The 17367-nt window shown below is 43.2% G+C and overlaps 1 protein-coding gene across 8 annotated transcripts in view; it reads right to left on the bottom strand.

The window, feature by feature from the left end:
- Positions 1-1678: 1678 nt before the first annotated feature.
- The window catches only part of Usp44 (ubiquitin specific peptidase 44), a 45962-nt gene continuing 30273 nt past the window's right edge, over positions 1679-17367 (bottom strand). For all 8 annotated transcript variants that reach the window (XM_031348913.1, XM_031348912.1, XM_031348914.1 and 5 more), the window contains 6 exons: positions 14218-14291; positions 11020-12511; positions 7063-7258; positions 4867-4975; positions 3044-3249; positions 1679-1936 (listed from right to left, as the gene is read on the bottom strand). In XM_031348913.1, the coding sequence (XP_031204773.1) occupies positions 1737-1936; positions 3044-3249; positions 4867-4975; positions 7063-7258; positions 11020-12432 (2124 nt within the window). In that variant the 5' untranslated portion in view covers positions 12433-12511; positions 14218-14291 and the 3' untranslated portion in view covers positions 1679-1736. The remainder of the gene's footprint in view (positions 1937-3043; positions 3250-4866; positions 4976-7062; positions 7259-11019; positions 12512-14217; positions 14292-17367) is intronic.

Raw genomic sequence — 17367 nt, 5'->3', positions numbered from 1 at the left:
GAAAGTAGATATCCACTGTAGATCTGAGGTATTTAGTAAGAAGCTGAAATTTCTTTGCATCATTTGGGTTTTGCTTTTTTCAATGCAATTTTAGATTCACAACAAGACAACAGTCTGCTATGTGCTAGTTTCATGTTTTGCTTCTTTTAAATACCAGTAAAAATAAGGTGCTACAATGTGTTGCTTCAAAAAACAGTCCTTGAAATTAAAGGCTAGACTCGATACCTTTATCACATAAATCTTTAATGAGGTATATTTAATAGTTGATGCAACAATTTGCATATGCGTTGGGTAAGTGAGCATTTTCAGACCTAATATTATTCAAACTGTATTTTTGTCACAAATGATTCTGTCGTAGGTTGATGTGTTTCCGCTGCAGTTTGTTAATGAGTTGCCCCAGGTGACACTCCTTTCGGAAGTCTGCTAAAGGTAACTTCCTGGCTTAGAAGTGAGCTGAAAATGAAGTCACTTTATTTAGCAAGAAGGGAAAAAACCTCTCCCAGTGCCTAACAGGTACCTTGGGATCTGAAGGTTGGTGGAGCCCCTTTCCGAGCAGGTTGGGTGGCAGTGACCTTGGCTATGGCAGCGGTGGTGGCAGCAGCAGCAGCAGGGCTCCATAAGACCTGGAAAACTTTCTTTAGAACACAGTAGAAGAAATCTCTCTTGCTTTCAGTAAATTCAAGTTCAGATCACTTCTAGTGTTTTTAAAGAGGACCAGGGCCCTGAGAGATTCCCAGTGGTCACATAATTCTAACAAGAGTCAGGCTTAGGTTACTTCAAGAAAAATGAGATCTTAGATATAACACACCCCAGGTGCCATGCTTGAGCTGTTGTCTTCTCTCTGCCTTATACATCTGTCCCTATGCATTTGTCTTATTCTTTGAACTAAAAAAAAAAAAAAAAAATCACAGGTACTTAAGAGATCTAAAATAATTAAACATAGAAACTCGTTCTCAAGATAAACTACATTTGTATAATATCATAATATACTGGTTTGCTAAATTCAAAATTTTGTGACTGCTTTATTAGAACTACTTTTTCATTGCCCATAGTTCCAAAGTTCATTGAAGTATACCATGTATAAATCTGCCATTTTCATTTTGAATTTGTGCTCAATAAAGGACAGTTATGGAAGCAATAAATTTTGTAGTGAAAGACCAGTATCTGCATTACTCTATTCTGAGCCCTGTAGAAGCATGAAGCCTCAGGAGTAACTGGAACTAGGCGATACTTCAGTATTTCACTTCCATCTTTTCCTCCAAGGGAGCAGAACTGGAGTCAGTATACCAATGGCTTTCTTTTCTTAGTAAGATAATCTCCTTCCCCATGTAGTTAGAATCTGTATAGAAAACAGCTATAAAAGATAAATAAGTAACTATATATACATATATATATAATGATGCCACCTAAATTTCTTTAGTAGATTGCACAAATTCATGATTTGAGGCAATTAAGACATCAAAATAGAAGAGGTAATAGTCAGAGGTAAAGTATAAAACTATAACACTAAAAGTATAAAACTCAAATATTTGAATAAAGTTTAGTTGGCCTAAGGTTGATATACATATATTTATAGTTTGTTAAAAAAAAAAAAGGAAAAACTTTGTAGTAAATACACAATGTCTAAACATAGCAGGCACTGATCATAATTACAGAATAAAAACAATGAAGCTCAGCATCGTAAGTCAGCCCATTTAAAAAGTATATATACAAATAACGAGAGCCCACTGTCTGGATCAGCTAAGGACTTCATTAGAAGAGGCATCAGTTTCTTCATTCGGGTGTTGGCTATTGGACAGGAGCTCAGGAGGCAAGAGTTTTGAATGTCCATTCTCAATAACTCGCTGAGTATAAAATAAGATATAAGCTTGGGCCTTGCGTACTTCTTCCATAGTGCACATGCTTAGCTTGGAGTCATTGCAGTGTACCCAGAACCCTAGAGTGAAGCACAAAAGGCAGTAGTTGTAAAAGAATTTCAAAACTTTCCACTACGAAAGCCTCTTTGACCAGAAATGGAGGGTTTCCTGCGGGAAAGCCATGGCAGGCTCGTGTTCTTTGCAGTGGGAAAGTGTTGCTCTAGAATCCTTTCATACTCCTTTTATGCAATAGCCTATCTGTTCTTAGTAGTTGGGAGTTACAGAATCTGACACACATACTTGGCACCCTCTGTTCCCAGAAGAAATAGTAATTATGGCTTTAGCTACTTACATAGTATAGTCCTAGTAGTTTTAACAGAGTCTTTTTCAGAATAGCAAGGCTTTTTGCTAAGGAAAGCAGAAAGGACTAGAAAGGACATGGAAGAGGACACAATGAGGGTGACTATGTTAAATCTGAACAAGTATCTGCCATCTCTGGGTCATTAAATACCCTGTTCTCTAACCAGTAAATGTACGAACAAGTGTGACTTTAAGAAAATCTGCCCTGTGCTGGGGCCTAGTGGCACACTTGGGAGGCAGAGGCTGGGGTATCTCGAGTTTGAGGGCAGCCTGGTCTATAGAGAAACTCTGTCTCAAAACCAAACAAAAGAAAGATCACCTGTAGTTTTGCATGGCCTGGTGGCACAAGTCTTTAATCCCAGCCCCCAGGAGAGGCAGAGGTAGGAACATCTCAGTTCAAGGCCAGCCTGGTATCCACACTGAATTCCAGTTACATAAATGAGATTCTGGCCCAAAAGAAAAAAAGTATCCAAACCTGTATTTCCTGTACCCCCAACCCACCAAAAACCCAGCAGCACTGACTGCAGAAGGCCTTTGTCCAGAAAGGAGACAAGTGGGTGATCAGGTGACTTAGTGGCCAACTTAGAAATTACTAAAAGTCACCGGGCAGTGGTGGCGCACGCCTTTAATCCCAGCACTTGGGAGGCAGAGGTAGGCGGATTTCTGAGTTTGAGGCCAGCCTGGTCTACAGAGTGAGTACCAGGACAGCCAGGGCTACACAGAGAAACCCTGCCTTGAAAAACCAAAAAGAAAAAAAAAATTGGTAAAAATCCTAAGCAGAAGCTTGCAAGTCTAACCCAAGATAAAATTGGTTTTCTTGGCTCTACCTCCTTCAGAATTGTAGCAGTAGGCAGTGTAGTGTCCTGAGCCAAATCCTTTTCCGTGGTGGATTACGACAGCAGATAAATTATAGATAAAGCACTCTGGTCTGAAAGCATTCAGGGTCTCCCTGCAGCAATAGGGCTCCATGTTTAAGGTCTCCTCAAACACAACATGAACGCCAATCTTCTCTCGGTTATTATGTCCTGACCATCTAGGAACAAAAGCAAGTAACGCTTCAGAAACAAGGGAAGAAAGCTCACCGTGCATTAGGTATAGATAGCTTTGTCAGTTCCAGAGAGTGCGTTAATCTAAAGAAGCACTTATATGGAACACGAGTTCTCAGTGCCGAGTTGCCCGTGGAGGGATGTGCGTGCGTGCGTGCGTGCGTGCGTGCGTGTGTGTGTGTGTGTGTGTGTGTGTGTGTGTGTGTGTGTGTGTGTGTGTGTGTGTTTTGCAACAAGGCCCAGTAAAGTCTGCTTTATTAGTCTAACAATGCATGCATGTAACACTGGGAGCGCTAGACTTGGTAGGCAAGCATTTCACCACTGCGCTAGATTCGAAGCCCTCTGTCATTTTTGTTGCCACATGGTTTTGTCTTTTCAGACAGTCTTGTGTAGTCAGGGGTGAGCGTGAACTGCTGAATGTCTTGCCTCTACCACCTAAGTGTGGTATCACAGGCTTGTGCAACTACGGCAGGAGGCTTCCATCAGGCTTGGAATAATTTCTGTAATGCAGAAATAAAACCTAGAAAATGAATGCTAGCTTTGTGAGTTTTACATTCTGTCTTGCCGTGGCATGAAAGGGGCATCTCAAGCGGGAGGCAGAGTCTATACCTTTCTTTGATGGGTAGGCTCGAGGAAAGAAAAACACCGGTACCTTTTAATTCCTAAGGACAGTTCACAACTCTCTACACCAATTTGGGAATGTCTAAGTGACAAGAATCAATTAGGCTCCATACTGTCACTTTCTTCCTCTGTGTGTCCCATCATCGGATTTCAGCACAGTAAGGAGCATTTTATCATTGACATACTATGTTGCTACAAAATGGGAAAACCAATGTAGATAAGTTCTTTTGTGAGCCTAATCGTGCTTGGGGTACTATAAAGTGCCTCTTGAATGCTGGGATTAAAGGCGTGCGCCACCCACTGCCCTGCTCAACGGATGGCTTTCTTATGGCTTTAAGTTACATTTGATTTTTGTGTGTCTCATTCTGGGAGACGTTCCTGCTACAATGTCAGTGAAGGTCAGAGGACAACTTGTGGGACTCAGCTCTCTGCCATGGGCAGAGTCCAGTGGCTTGAACTTGGTGGCAGGTGCTTCGATCCTTCTCACTGGCCCCTAAACTGCTATATCTTTGATCAATATAGTCTAAGCACAAAGCAACTGGGTAAAATACACACATTACAAAATTACATCTTTAAAAAAAGTATACCTGAATATTAATAAACATAATTAAATTCACATGGAACAGGTCACAGTTGATGCTGGGATATGTGATATGCTCCTGGAATCTTGGTCCTCAGGAAGCTGAGGCAGGAGGATTCTCAAATTGATGCCAAGGCTGGGGTACCTTACACAGCAAATTCTAGGCTAGCCCGGCCCTGGTTCAGAAAAACAGTTATCAAAGCAACTCAATTAATGAATATTGGTGTCTGCTGTTGAAAGCTAAAGATAACACCTATCTCTTTTAAAAAGAATGTCACCCATTAGCCAAGTGTTCAGTGTTCAGAGGTAGCCTATCATATGCATACTAAGTCCTGAAGGATCCTAAGCAGGACTGACCCATTACCCCAGGATGTGGTAGGCAGCTGGAACTAACATTACTGACCTGAATCGTTTGAGGTGCAGTCTGAGAACCTGAGGGAGGTGGCATATCATAAGCTGCTTCTGGGCTTCTGTGAGTACAACTGGTTTTGACGAAAACTTTCTACGCTTTGCTAAAATACAAATAAAAGAAAGACAGTTGCAAAAATTACAAGGAAAAACATGAGTAACCTCTTTTGTGTAACTCACCCACACTGGCACCAGGTCTAGCACCAAGCTGGAGGTGAACATAGGCTTTGACTTCAGGAAATGTAATGTGTTTTTTAAAACGAGAAACGGATGCACAGTCAGGGTAGACATGAAAGGAAGTACAGGACTTAATAATAATCCTGCAAGGGGCTGGAGACGAGGCTCAGCAGTTAAGAGCAAGTGCTGCTTGGCAGGGAATCCGGATTCAGTTCCCAGGACCCACGTGGAGGCTCACAACTGTCTGTGACTAGTCCAGGGAATGCCACACCCTCTTCTGGCCTCTGCAGGCACAACACATGTCATGCACTTTTATACATGTAGGCAAGACACTCATGCAAGAATTAAATAGAACACCGCTACCTATTTAAAAGTAAAATTGACTAGGCCAGCTAAGCAGGAGAAAGTTAACAGTTTCCTCCATACATACTTTAATAATACACTTTTTGAACTCTTACAAACATGTGGTGAATTCATTTAGCCTTGGCTGAGCCAGTCCCAGGCACATGGTATGTATTGTGCACACACAGCACTCCTGCATGCTTAGCTTTACCTGGTCATGCTTCCCAGGTCTCTCCTCATCCCACCAGGGTCATGCTCTTTTAACAAGGAGAACTCAGGGTTCTTGTCTCCCCTGCTTCTCTCGTGTCCACCTAGGGGCTACACCCTGGAGTCTCTGCTGGACCATCCACTCTCAGAGCTGTTAGCAGCTGGTTAGCAGCTGCCTCTCATGCTAGCTCGGGGTGACTTCTACTGGCTACTAGAAGCTTTCATCCAGGAACCCAGAGGCTGCTAGATACCCTGTTCCTGTTTTTGGACTCTATGGGTATGGCTGCACAGGGTGCCTGGCCTCTCTGGCTTCTACTTGCACATCCCTACCTACTGTGTTAAAGCAGCACTTCCAGGCCTGGGTTTGTTGGCCTCATTACATATTCAAATTACCCTAAGACCATATTCTACATGTATAATATTATCCATCCCAACGTTTTGGTGATGAAGCTATTTGGGACATTTTAAACTCATCCTAACAAGTCTGACAAAGGTCCTGTAGATCTTAGGCTACATCATAACCTAATAATGTAAAATTAAGGCAGTGCTCAGAACAAATGTGACTTTAAGTGGCTCTGGAAATAATCAAGCCGGGCAGTAGTGGCGCACGCCTTTAATCCCAGTGCTTGGGAGGCAGAGGCAGGCGGCTTTCTGAGTTCGAGACCAGCCTGGCCTACAGAATAAGTTCCAGGACAGTCAGGGCTGTACAGAGAAACCTTGTCTCGAAAAACCAAGAAAAAAAAAATCAATATGACATCTCTTCAGCTCCCTAGCATGCAGGACACATGAGGTTTAATGCCATAGCACTGCTCTTTTTTTTTTAAAGTATCTCAAGCTCTAGTATAATTTTTTTGAAACATGGAAATTTTTAAAATAAATTATTGCTGAGCCAGGCATCCGTCTTTAATCCCAATACTAGGGAGGCTGAGGCAGGTGGATCTCTTGAGTTTGAGGCCAGCCTGGTCTACAGAGTGAGTTCCAGGATAGCCAGAGCTACAAAGAGAAACCCTGTCTGGGAAAACCTTTATTAATGAATGAATTAATCAATCAATCAGTTATTCTATTCTATGTGTATGGGTAAATGTTTTGCCTTCCTGTATGTCTGTACATCACATGTGAGTGCCTGAGGTGGCAAGAAGTTATCAGACTCCTTGAGACAAGACAGATTTGCCACCCACATAGCAAGGTGGGTGCTGGGAATGGAACCTTGGCTCTCTATCAGAACTGCCAGTGCCCTTAACCATTGAGTCATCTCTCCGGCACTACAAGAAGAAATTTAATATCAATAAAGGTCATTATCAAGAAGAAAGGCCTGATTTCTTTTGCAGAACTAAAAAGAAAAAAAATTTATTTTCATAGCTATTACTGAAGCACTGTCTTCCGGGTATCCCAGTCTCCACCTACCATCCCCTAAGCTTAATCTTAGGAAAGCACAGAGAGGTGGGGGGAGGGGGGGCATACTCACAGTTGCAATGGTCACACACGTAGATTTTCCCTTCTAAAGCCTCTGTTGCTGTGAATTTGCCCAGCATGTCAGTAACCAGACATGGCTGGGAGGTGGCATCTTTCCCACTGCATTGGTATCTCTCTGGGAATTCCAGTGACAAGTCCCAGAATGGTTCTATAGTATTTGATTTGTTTTCACAAGCAAGACATGTAACCTGCAAAGGAAAATGTTACTCTGCTTTACAGTCTCTCTGTAGCATGAACTTTTTTTTTTTTTTTTTTTTTTTTTTTTTTTTTTTTTTTTTTTTTTTTTTTTTTTTTTTTGGCTTTTTCGAGACAGGGTTGCTCTGTGTAGCTCCGGCTGTCCTGGAACTCACTCTGTAGATCAGGCTGGCCTCGAACTCAGAAATCCGCGTGCCTCTGCCTCCCAAGTGCTGGGATTAAAGGCGTGCGCCACCACTGCCCGGCCTGATTGGAACTTTTTAAAAGAAGCTATTAGATAGGCCTGGTGAGGTGACTCAAGGGGAAGTCACTGGCTGCTAAGTCTCATGATGATCCAACTGAGTCAGACTCCTAGGACCCAAAGGGTAGAGAGAGAGAATGCAATTCTAAGATGCCCTCTGACATCTAGCCCTGGACACACGCATGCACATACGCAGGACAAAACAAAGGAGTTCTAACAACTAGAGGCAGTTTAATGATTGGGTTATTTAATGCCATCAACCCAGCACATAAACAGTTGAAGACATTATAAGCTGAATCTATATATAACATGCAAAACAGGGCTGGAGAGATGACCTGGGTGTTGAGTGCCGGCCGCTCTGTTCTTCCAGAGGTCCTGAGTTCAGTTCCCAGCACCTACATGGTGATTTACAATCATCTATAATAGGATCTGATGCCCTCTTCTGGTTGCAGGGATACAGGCCACAAATTAAGGCAAAGCCAACATAGACTTTAGTGTAAGAAGCCAACAGGAAGAACCCTACTAGAGATAAGTCTAGGAATTTAGCATGGAAGTCGGGTTCCTCCCCTTCCCCCTATACCCCCCAGCTAGAAGTCAGGTTTTGAGAAGTTGTCCTAGAAGTCTATCACATGACTTCTAGCAAGAGAGACTTCTAGGGAAGAGAGATGAGATGTAGAGGCTCAGTGGTAGGATACAAGGCCCAAAAGAGGAGCAAAATGTTTAAATAATAAATTGTATTCATTTTGGGGCTGGAGAGATGGCTCAGCGGTTAAGACACTGACTGCTCTTTCAGAGGTCCTGAGTTCAATTCCCAGCAACCACATGGTGGATCACAACCATCTGTAATGGGATCTGATGCCCTCTAATGGTATGTCTGAAGACAGCTACAGTATACTTATATACATAAAATAAACAATTCTTTAAAAAAAAATTGTACTCATTTCAAGATTCACTTATTTGTAACTTAAAAAAAAAAAAAAAAGCCAGGCAGTGGTGGCGCACGCCTTTAATCCCAGCACTTGGGAGGCAGAGGCACGCGGATTTCTGAGTTCGAGGCCAGCCTGATCTACAGAGTGAGTTCCAGGACAGCCGGAGCTACACAGAGAAACCCTGTCCCGAAAAACCAAAAACACTTAGCCATTCTCACACTACAGAAAATCTAGGATGAGAAAATAACTTTCTGAATATTAAATTATCATTACCTACCCAAACTACTCTGGTTTTTAAAAAATTCTATGTGCTTGTGTGTGTGTGTGCATGTGCGTGATGGAGCAAGAGTTACAAACATTGTGAGTGGCCTGACAAGGTGCTAGGATCTGAGCTTGGGTCCTTTGCAAGAGCAGTACCTGCTATCAACCACTGAGCCACCTGCCCAGCCCCTAAGCTACTCCCTTGGGATAAGGACTGTGTCCCATGGAAGACAAGAAAAACATTGATTTATCATGACATAATGAAACATTAGAAATAGACTCCAATCTACAACAGAGGTATGATTAAATAAATTTATGGTAGAAATAAACACATACAGTAATGTTTTGAAAAGGATTAGATTTTTTTTTCCAAGATTTATTTTTTTAAGTGTGTGCATTTGCGTGGTGGATGGAGCGTGTAAATGCAGGTGCCTGTGAAGGGCACAGGTGTCAGATGCTCCTGTCGCTGGAGTTAGAGGCAGTTGTGAGCCACTGGGTGGGGGTGCTGGGAGCCAAACTCATGTCCTCTGCAAGAGCAGTAACCAATTAACCATCTCTCTAGTCCAGTGGTCCTCAACCTTTGAGTCAAGACCCCTTTCAGGGTCAAACAACTCTTCTTTCACAGGGTTCCCTAATACCATGGGAAAACACAGATATTTACACTAAAACTCATAACAGTAGCAAAATTATAGGGGTTACTTCATACTAACCCCTTTCTGCTTCAGCTGATACAAAGGAAAGCTGTGTGTTAAGGGCAAATGGGCTTCTAGCTGCTGACAGTTTACCAAGGCCACTGGTCAGGGGACCACTGTGTAGATGGAATCTAGTTGCAGCTCATCTTTCCACAACAAGGAAAACTTACAGAAGTGACTGATATAAAGGAAAATCATTTAGGATTATTAATCTAAAAAAAAAATCACACTTCTTTACCTTCAAATGTCCAAATGTCCCTACTTGTTCAAGATTTTGACTCATACTTTTAATAGGATGTTGTCTGAAACTGCTCATGTACCATATCCATTCTCTCAGTACAGCAACCTATGTCCTCCAGGTAACTAACACACACAGAACACACAGACACACAGACGCAAATGGCATTTTAAATGAGAGCATGGAGTTTTTCTCTTAACCCAGCTATCTCTCAAATAATTGAGACTGGACTTTCATATTTATTTAACAGCTTTAAGGGCACAACAATAGAGCAGTATTAACTCTATTGTAATCCTCTAAACTAATCTGGCTACTTCCCAACCAAAGGCTCTCTCTGGTCCAGGTCATGGTAGCTCCCCCCTCCACCCTTACCCCCACCCCCCCAGCAAATGCACCTCACCCCTAGCAAATCCCTACTTCCTGTCTCACTCTCTCCCCCTCCCCTGGCTGGGAGGAAGTCCAGCCCTATTATCTCCTTTTCAGTCATTGGCTGGTCAGCTAGCTTTATTGAACAATCAAGGAATAATTGGGAGCAATGCTTACACAATATTGAGATTCTTAGAATAAGGATTTCAACCAGATATGGGGGCACTGAAATCAGCATTTAAATAATTCAATGAAACTCTTTACGCAGGGCACAGTAACATTATGCCTACCCATAATGCCTACACACACACACTGTATTGACTGGTTTTGTGTGTCAAACTTGACACAGGCTGGAGTTATCACAGAGAAAGGAGCTTCAGTTGGGGAAGTGCCTCCATGAGATCCAGCTGTTGGACATTTTCTCAATTAGTGATCAAGGGGGTAGAGCCCTTTGTGGGTGGTGCCATCCCTGGGCTGGAAATCTTGGGTTCTATAAGAGAGCACACTGAGCAAGCCAGGAGAAGCAAGCCAGTAAGGAACATCCCTTCATGGCCTCTGCATCAGCTCCTGCTTTCTGACCTGCTTGAGTTCCAGTCCTGACTTTTGGTGATGAACAGCAATGTGGAAGTAAGCTGAATAAACCCTTTCCTCCCCAACTTGCTTCTTGGTCATGATGTTTGTGCAGGAATAGAAACCCTAACTAGGACACACACACACACACACACACACACACACACACACACACACACACACGCACACACACACACTCTCCCTAACCACTTTGAGAATGGCTATACTCTAACCTAGAAAATGCAGTTCCTTCATCTCTCCCCTGAAAAAGTCTCTGCTTCCACAAATATACAACTATTTCCAGTGATTCAGAGATCTGTAAGTGACTTCTTCATATATTCATAAAAGAAATCTATTCTGACCTAAAAATGCCACGCTGGATACATACAGAATACACAGCTGTAGGCCACACTTTAGGGATTGTCTAAGATGATAAAATAAGGCAAGAAATCCATACCTGACTAAGAAGTTGTCCATGAAAAATGTTGTTTACAACATTCAGAACTTGCTCAATAAGTCTCCTCTGGGAAGTGGGGATGAGAGCTGGTAACTTGGTTCCAGTTGTCTCTAGTTCACGCTGTATCTTATCCAGAAGTTCACAAAGAAACTCCTGAGCATCTTGCTGGGCGTAACCACGGAAAGCAGGGATCAGCTTCCACACGGAGTGAAGCATTGCAAATGGCGAGACCAAGGCCCACTCGCCAGACCACATGACTTGGAAAAGGGTATGTAATTCATGGCAAAGAGAACTGTACGGCGAACTGGGCTCCCTGGGCTGAATAAGCTCCATGTTCCGACCTTTTGAGGCCCCTCCACTTAGGCCCGCTGCTAAACCCGAATGTCTGGAGCACGAGAGGCCCTTCTCTTTCTCTTGTCCTTCGTTCATCTGATATGCCGCATCCGTGACGGCTGAGTGCTTATAAGATCGGGTCTTATCGCTAGCAGCCACAGCCAGCCACTGGTTCAGGTCAAGCTTTAAAAAACACTGTCGAAAAATGAGTAAATGACTCAACACTTGAAGAACAGAATTCATATAGCAAGTATTTCCTAAATTTCTCAGTCCGGTTACACCAGGAGTTACTGCTGGCCTTCGTTTGATTAAGGAGTCACTTACTTTAAGTTTTCCGTCTTCGGAAGTAGGCAGCGCAGCTGTCTCCTTTGCTGGGGATGCTGGAGGTGGGGGCGACGCCTGCACTGGAAAGATTTCGATCGTGGCCGCCTCAGAGAGGCCTTGTAAGCGTAAACTCTTTCGCGGAGGTGTGCTTTCCAGCTCGGCCTTCATCTGCTGCTCTAACTCCTGCTGCCTTCTCTTCACCTCTCGTTTTGCTACCGTTCTCTCCTGAGTTTGCTCTTGCCTTTTTCTTCCAATCAGTGACTGCTCAAACCAAGTTCGAAAGGTTTTCTCCATGAGCGCCCGTCTCCTGTGCCAGAGGGCGTTACACATTGGATCTTCGTTTCCAGCTAGAGACTGGGTGCGGTCGAGTAAGGAGTAAGCATCGTCCTGGGCAGCCCCAGGCTGTAAAACCGTGTCACTCTGAACCACACAAGGGTATTTTCTACCTCTGATTGCACTCAGTGTACTTCGGAGTGACTTCAGGTCTCCAGCTGCGTTATCGTTTAGGACATAATCGTTACAAAGATAACAAAAAACATACATGTCTTTCACCTCGAAGGCAACGGGGTGGCTGCTTTCTTGAAAGTGCTTCAGTGCATGCTCTTGGATATACTTCCCACAGGCGACGTGGGAACAGCTGAGGCAAGCCCAAATCGACTCCGTAGTGTTGCAGACCATACAGTACCATTTCTGAGGGTCGAGGATGGAATGGCCTTGAGTGAGCTGCAGCTGCTCAACGTGCTTGCACCTGTCCATTGTTAGCAGGTATCTAGTCTATCTGGGAGACACATAATCCACACAGGCCTCTCTTCACAACACTGGAAGCATCTGAAAACTAAGCCAAATAACATCAAGTTCTTCAAAAGATCTAAGCAAAGATTCCTCGTTTTTAATTTCCCAAGGTTAATATATTATTTCTGCCTTGTCTGTCACAATACCGGAAGCTGTTCTCCACCCCCTCCACAAATACACACACTTCTCTTTACTTCTCCCCCCCCTCCACAAATACACACACTTCTCTTTACTGTCTCCATTGGGCTCACTTTAAAACCTTTGTTTTTGATTTTCTGTCACCATCTAGTGGTGAAAAATTAGTGACCAGTTTTCAGTCCATTAGAATATTTATCCAACACTCTGACAGCTGTTTCCAAAAGCATTACACACACACACACACACACACACACACACTCATATATGTATATGCTAGCAGTATGAGTGGTTTAAACAAAATAGAGTAACAAAGGAAGGATTCAGAGGCCTGTAATGACAAAGGCTTATATACAGGCATATATATGCTCATACATATATATGGATGTATAAATACATGTATATGTACATATGTTTATAATATAAGCTTATAAATAGGTATAGCCTACTATATACAGTTGCTAGTAAAGACATTTATTAATATATACCATTACCCTAAATCCTTTTTATGTTGATGAAAAAACTCTTGAGATCACTTTATCTCTATTCCGTGTATATGGGTGCTTTGCCTGGACATATGCAAGTGTACCATGGGCATGCCTGGTGCCCTTGGAGGTCAGAAGAGGGTGCTGGATTCCCCTGGAACTAGAGTTGTAAGCTGTCATGTGGACACCAACTGAAGCCAGATCCTCTGCAAGATTGCACTCTTCACTACTGAGCCATCTCTCCAGCCTTGGGGTCACTCTTGAATTCACCCTCCAGACTCAGAGGAAACTGTTAGCTCCATTTCCATAATACCTTTAGAGTCCAACTACCCATTGCTGGTTTTGCACCAGCATGATCCAAACCACAATGACATCTCACCTGGATTATTACAATGAGGCTTCTAAATGGTTTCCCTACTTCTTTCTATACACTTTACAATCAAAAGTTCACTTCACACACAGAGGCTGAACAGAAGGCATAGCTGTCAAGAGCACTGGCTGCAGGTTGGAGAGAGATGGCTCAGCAGTTAAGAGCACTGACTGCTCTTCCGAAGGTCCTGAGTTCAAATCCCAGCAGCCACATGGTGGCTCACAACCATCACAATCATCCAAAATGAGATCTGATGCCCTCTTCTGAGGTGTCTGAAGACAGCTACAGTGTACTTACATATAATAAATAAATAAATCTTAAAAAAATAAAAAATAAAAACACTGGAACTGAAACTGATAAAAACTGAACCCAAGACCTGGGTTCAGTTCCCAGCACCAACATGGCAACTGTTACAACCTGTAACTTGAGTTCCGGAGGATCCAACACCCACTTCTGGTCTCCACGGACATTTCACACAAATGGTGCACAGACATTTACCCATACACCTAACACATACCCATACACATAAAATTAAATCTTTTTTAAAAATTCAAAATTTACTTCACACAGCAGTATTTTGCCTCTAGACTCAAATAACCAGAGTCTAGACCAGACACTTCAGATCTTTATTCTGGGCCTCTCCTTTTCGTGTTAAATCAGCAGGGCCAAAGGGATATATAAACACACACACACACACACACACACACACACACACTCACACACACACACACTCCTCTTTCTACAACCACCCCTGTTTACCTGGGTCTTGGAGGATTCTCGGTCTGCATCATTCCTCAAATTGTCTATGGGCAATATAAAATCAGCAAAAAATTCTGTGGAGGAGAATAGATAATCAGTTCTGGAGGTGACAGAGCAAACTGATGGCGAAGAGGCTTGAAATTTAGGAAAGTACGGCTGCCACGGTGGAGCAGTTTTGAAGAAGGGACAGAAACAGAGTGAGTGCTTAGGAGACAAAAGCCTGCGACCCACTCCTGTCCACCTCCTAATGTACCCTGAAGTATACACACACAAAAAAATGTAATTATGCAGACGTGAGCTCTGGCTGCTCTTCCAGAAGACCCAGGTTTGATTCCCTATACCCACACAGTGTCTCACAGTCACCTGGATCAGAGGATCCAATGCCTTCTTCTGGCCTCCAAGGGCACCAGGCATGCACGTGGTACACATTTATACATGCAGGCAAAGTGCTCAAACAAGTAATAAAATTTAAAATGTTTAATACAGCGAAGGGCTGACAAGGTGGCTCACTGGGTAAAAGGTGCTTGCCACCAAGTCTGAAGAAGTTACATCCCAAGGGACCCACATGGTGGAAGGGCAGACTCCACTCTCACACACTGGCCTCTTGATCTCTCCATGAGAACTATGGCACACACATGCCTACACACTAAATAAATGTAATTTTAAAATGCAGAGAAAACATAGCTACAAATTAGGTTTCTGGGAAATAAAATCAAACAATAACTATTCATTTAAATCCTTGAAGGACAAATAGAGAGTGCTATAATCAAGAAAAATTACTTCAGCTTTAGAATTCTCTTTTCTTTTGGTTTTCTGAGACAGGACCTCGCCAATAAGCTCAGGTTGGCCTTGAACTCTCAATCCTTCGGACTCCATAGCCTTCTAAGGGATGGGATTACAGGTGCATCCCAGTGCCATGACAACTAGCTCATTATGGAAAACAACAACAACAATAACAAATTGTTTTGAGGCAGGGCTTCATGTCTCCCAGCCTGAGCTCAGTTTCACTATAATCTGAAAGTGACCTTAAGTGTCTGATTCTCCTGCTTCCATCTTCTGAGTGCTGGGATTACAGGTGTGTGCAGCACACCAGGTTACTATGTGCTACTACTGCTGATCTTGGGGCTCTGTGTACAAAAGGCAAGCATTCTATCAGCTGGACTACATCCCTAGGCCCACTGTTTCAAACAAACAAACAAACAAACAAAAGTTTAGTCAGGATGAGTTAATACTTAAGACAAAAAAGACCCAATGGGGAAAAAAGCCTGCGATGAATTTATCATGGGGTTATGGCTAGATAACCATTTTGGCTAGATTGTACCATTTAATCCACACGCATTTCACATTCTTGAAAACAAGGGTAGTAACTACAGATGGCTCAGGCGATCACAGCTAAGGATACTAGTTTAATACAGAAAGGCAGAGTTCTAGGTTAGATGTCCACACCCGTAATCCCAGCGCTTGGAAGGCCGAGGCAGGAAGATATCTGTGGGTTTAAAGGCCAGCCTGATCTACTCAGAGTTCCAATCCAGCCAGGGCTTTATACTGTGAGATCTTATCTCAAAAACTACTGAGCTCTACATTAGCTTTCTTATTCAGGTCGATGCTATTTTGTAATAGATTCTTGTGGTTACAAGGAAATTTGCCTATTTCGTTGCTTTGAAATTTTTTTACTTAGATGATATCTGTGATACCAAGCGTAGATGCAGCTCAATGAAAACTTGGTCAGAGGTCACTTCTCTGACACACTAAACTATGAAAGAAGTGTCACAGGAAAATGGGTTTTAAAAGTACTCTCTGGAGTCATACCGTACTACACGGTCAGACAAATCATTTGGGCCTCCTGATGTAGCTCTCTGTGAGTAGCTACCAATTTGGCCCCAGCTTTCCTCCCCTCCTGCTCTTGCCCTGGGCATCCACCACTTACCACTGACAAAGCTACCAACCAGAGCTATTTTATTTTAAAGTAGCCCTGGTAGGAATATCAGTTACAGGCATATTTATATCTATCTGCAGCACACAGAACATTTCCTAGCAATAACAGCCTTCAGTACATCTTAAATGCTAATGATAACTTAAAACACACACACACACACACACAAGAATTAGAAGAAAAAAGTGGCTGGGATTATATCTCAGTAGAAGAGTGCTTGTCTAACAGATTCAAACAAAAAATAATAATGCTTGCAGACAGGAGCCTAGCATAACTAGCATCTAAGAGGTGTCACTCATCAACTGATGAAAACAGATACAGAGACCTATAGCTAAGCATCCCTTAGGTGGGGCTCGGGGAAGTCTTGACGAAGAGGGGGATAAAGGATTGAGGGAGTCAGAGGGGTCAAGGACACAAGACCTACAGAGTCAACTAACCTGGGTAGTTAGACTGAACCACCAATCAAAAGCATGCAGGGGCTGGACCTAGGCTCTCTGCACATATGTAGCAGAAGTGCAGCTTGGTCTTCATGTGGGTCCCCTAACAACTGGAGTAGGGGCTGTCTCTGATTCTGTTGCCTGCCTCTGGATCCCTTTCCCTTACTGGGCTACCCTGTCTGGCGTCAGTGGGAGAGGATGCACTCAGTCCTGCTGCTAGACTTTGATGCGCCAGGGTGGGTTGGTGTCTGTGGGAGGGTGATGTTGGGGGCAGGGGTATGGGGGGTGGAAGGGGGAGGAGAGAAGGGACAGAAGTGATCAGGATGTAAAGTGTAAATAAAAAAGAATAATTAATATACTATAAGTTTTAATTTCCTTCAAGCTGATCACTTCTTTTTAGAGTTCCTTCCTTTCAACCAAATCGGGGTTTAATGGACGTCAGGATGCTATGAAGAAGCTGAGCATGGTGGCATACACTTTTAATTGCAGATGAAACAGGTGGATCTCTGAATTAGAAGCCAGTCTGGTCTACATGGTGCGTTCCAGGCCAGTCAGCCTTACGTGGCTGGTCTAACAACAAAGCCATACCAAGGTCTAACCTCTCCCATGGGTATTTGCATTTTAAAAGGGGTCGCATATTTTTAAAACCTAAAGATGTGTGAAACAGATGGTGGAATCACAGATCAGGAGAGTTTTTAGAGCAGGCGACCTGTCTGTGCTGTCAACTACTGAAAGAAGGCAGTACGTGGTGGACATCCAGGGCAAGAGCAGGGGGCGGGG

The sequence above is a fragment of the Mastomys coucha genome, unplaced genomic scaffold (genome assembly GCF_008632895.1).
Source record: "Mastomys coucha isolate ucsf_1 unplaced genomic scaffold, UCSF_Mcou_1 pScaffold4, whole genome shotgun sequence".
Lineage (NCBI taxonomy): Eukaryota > Metazoa > Chordata > Mammalia > Rodentia > Muridae > Mastomys > Mastomys coucha.
Note: the sequence above shows the minus strand (reverse complement) of the source record. Positions and strands in the feature narration are given on the sequence as shown.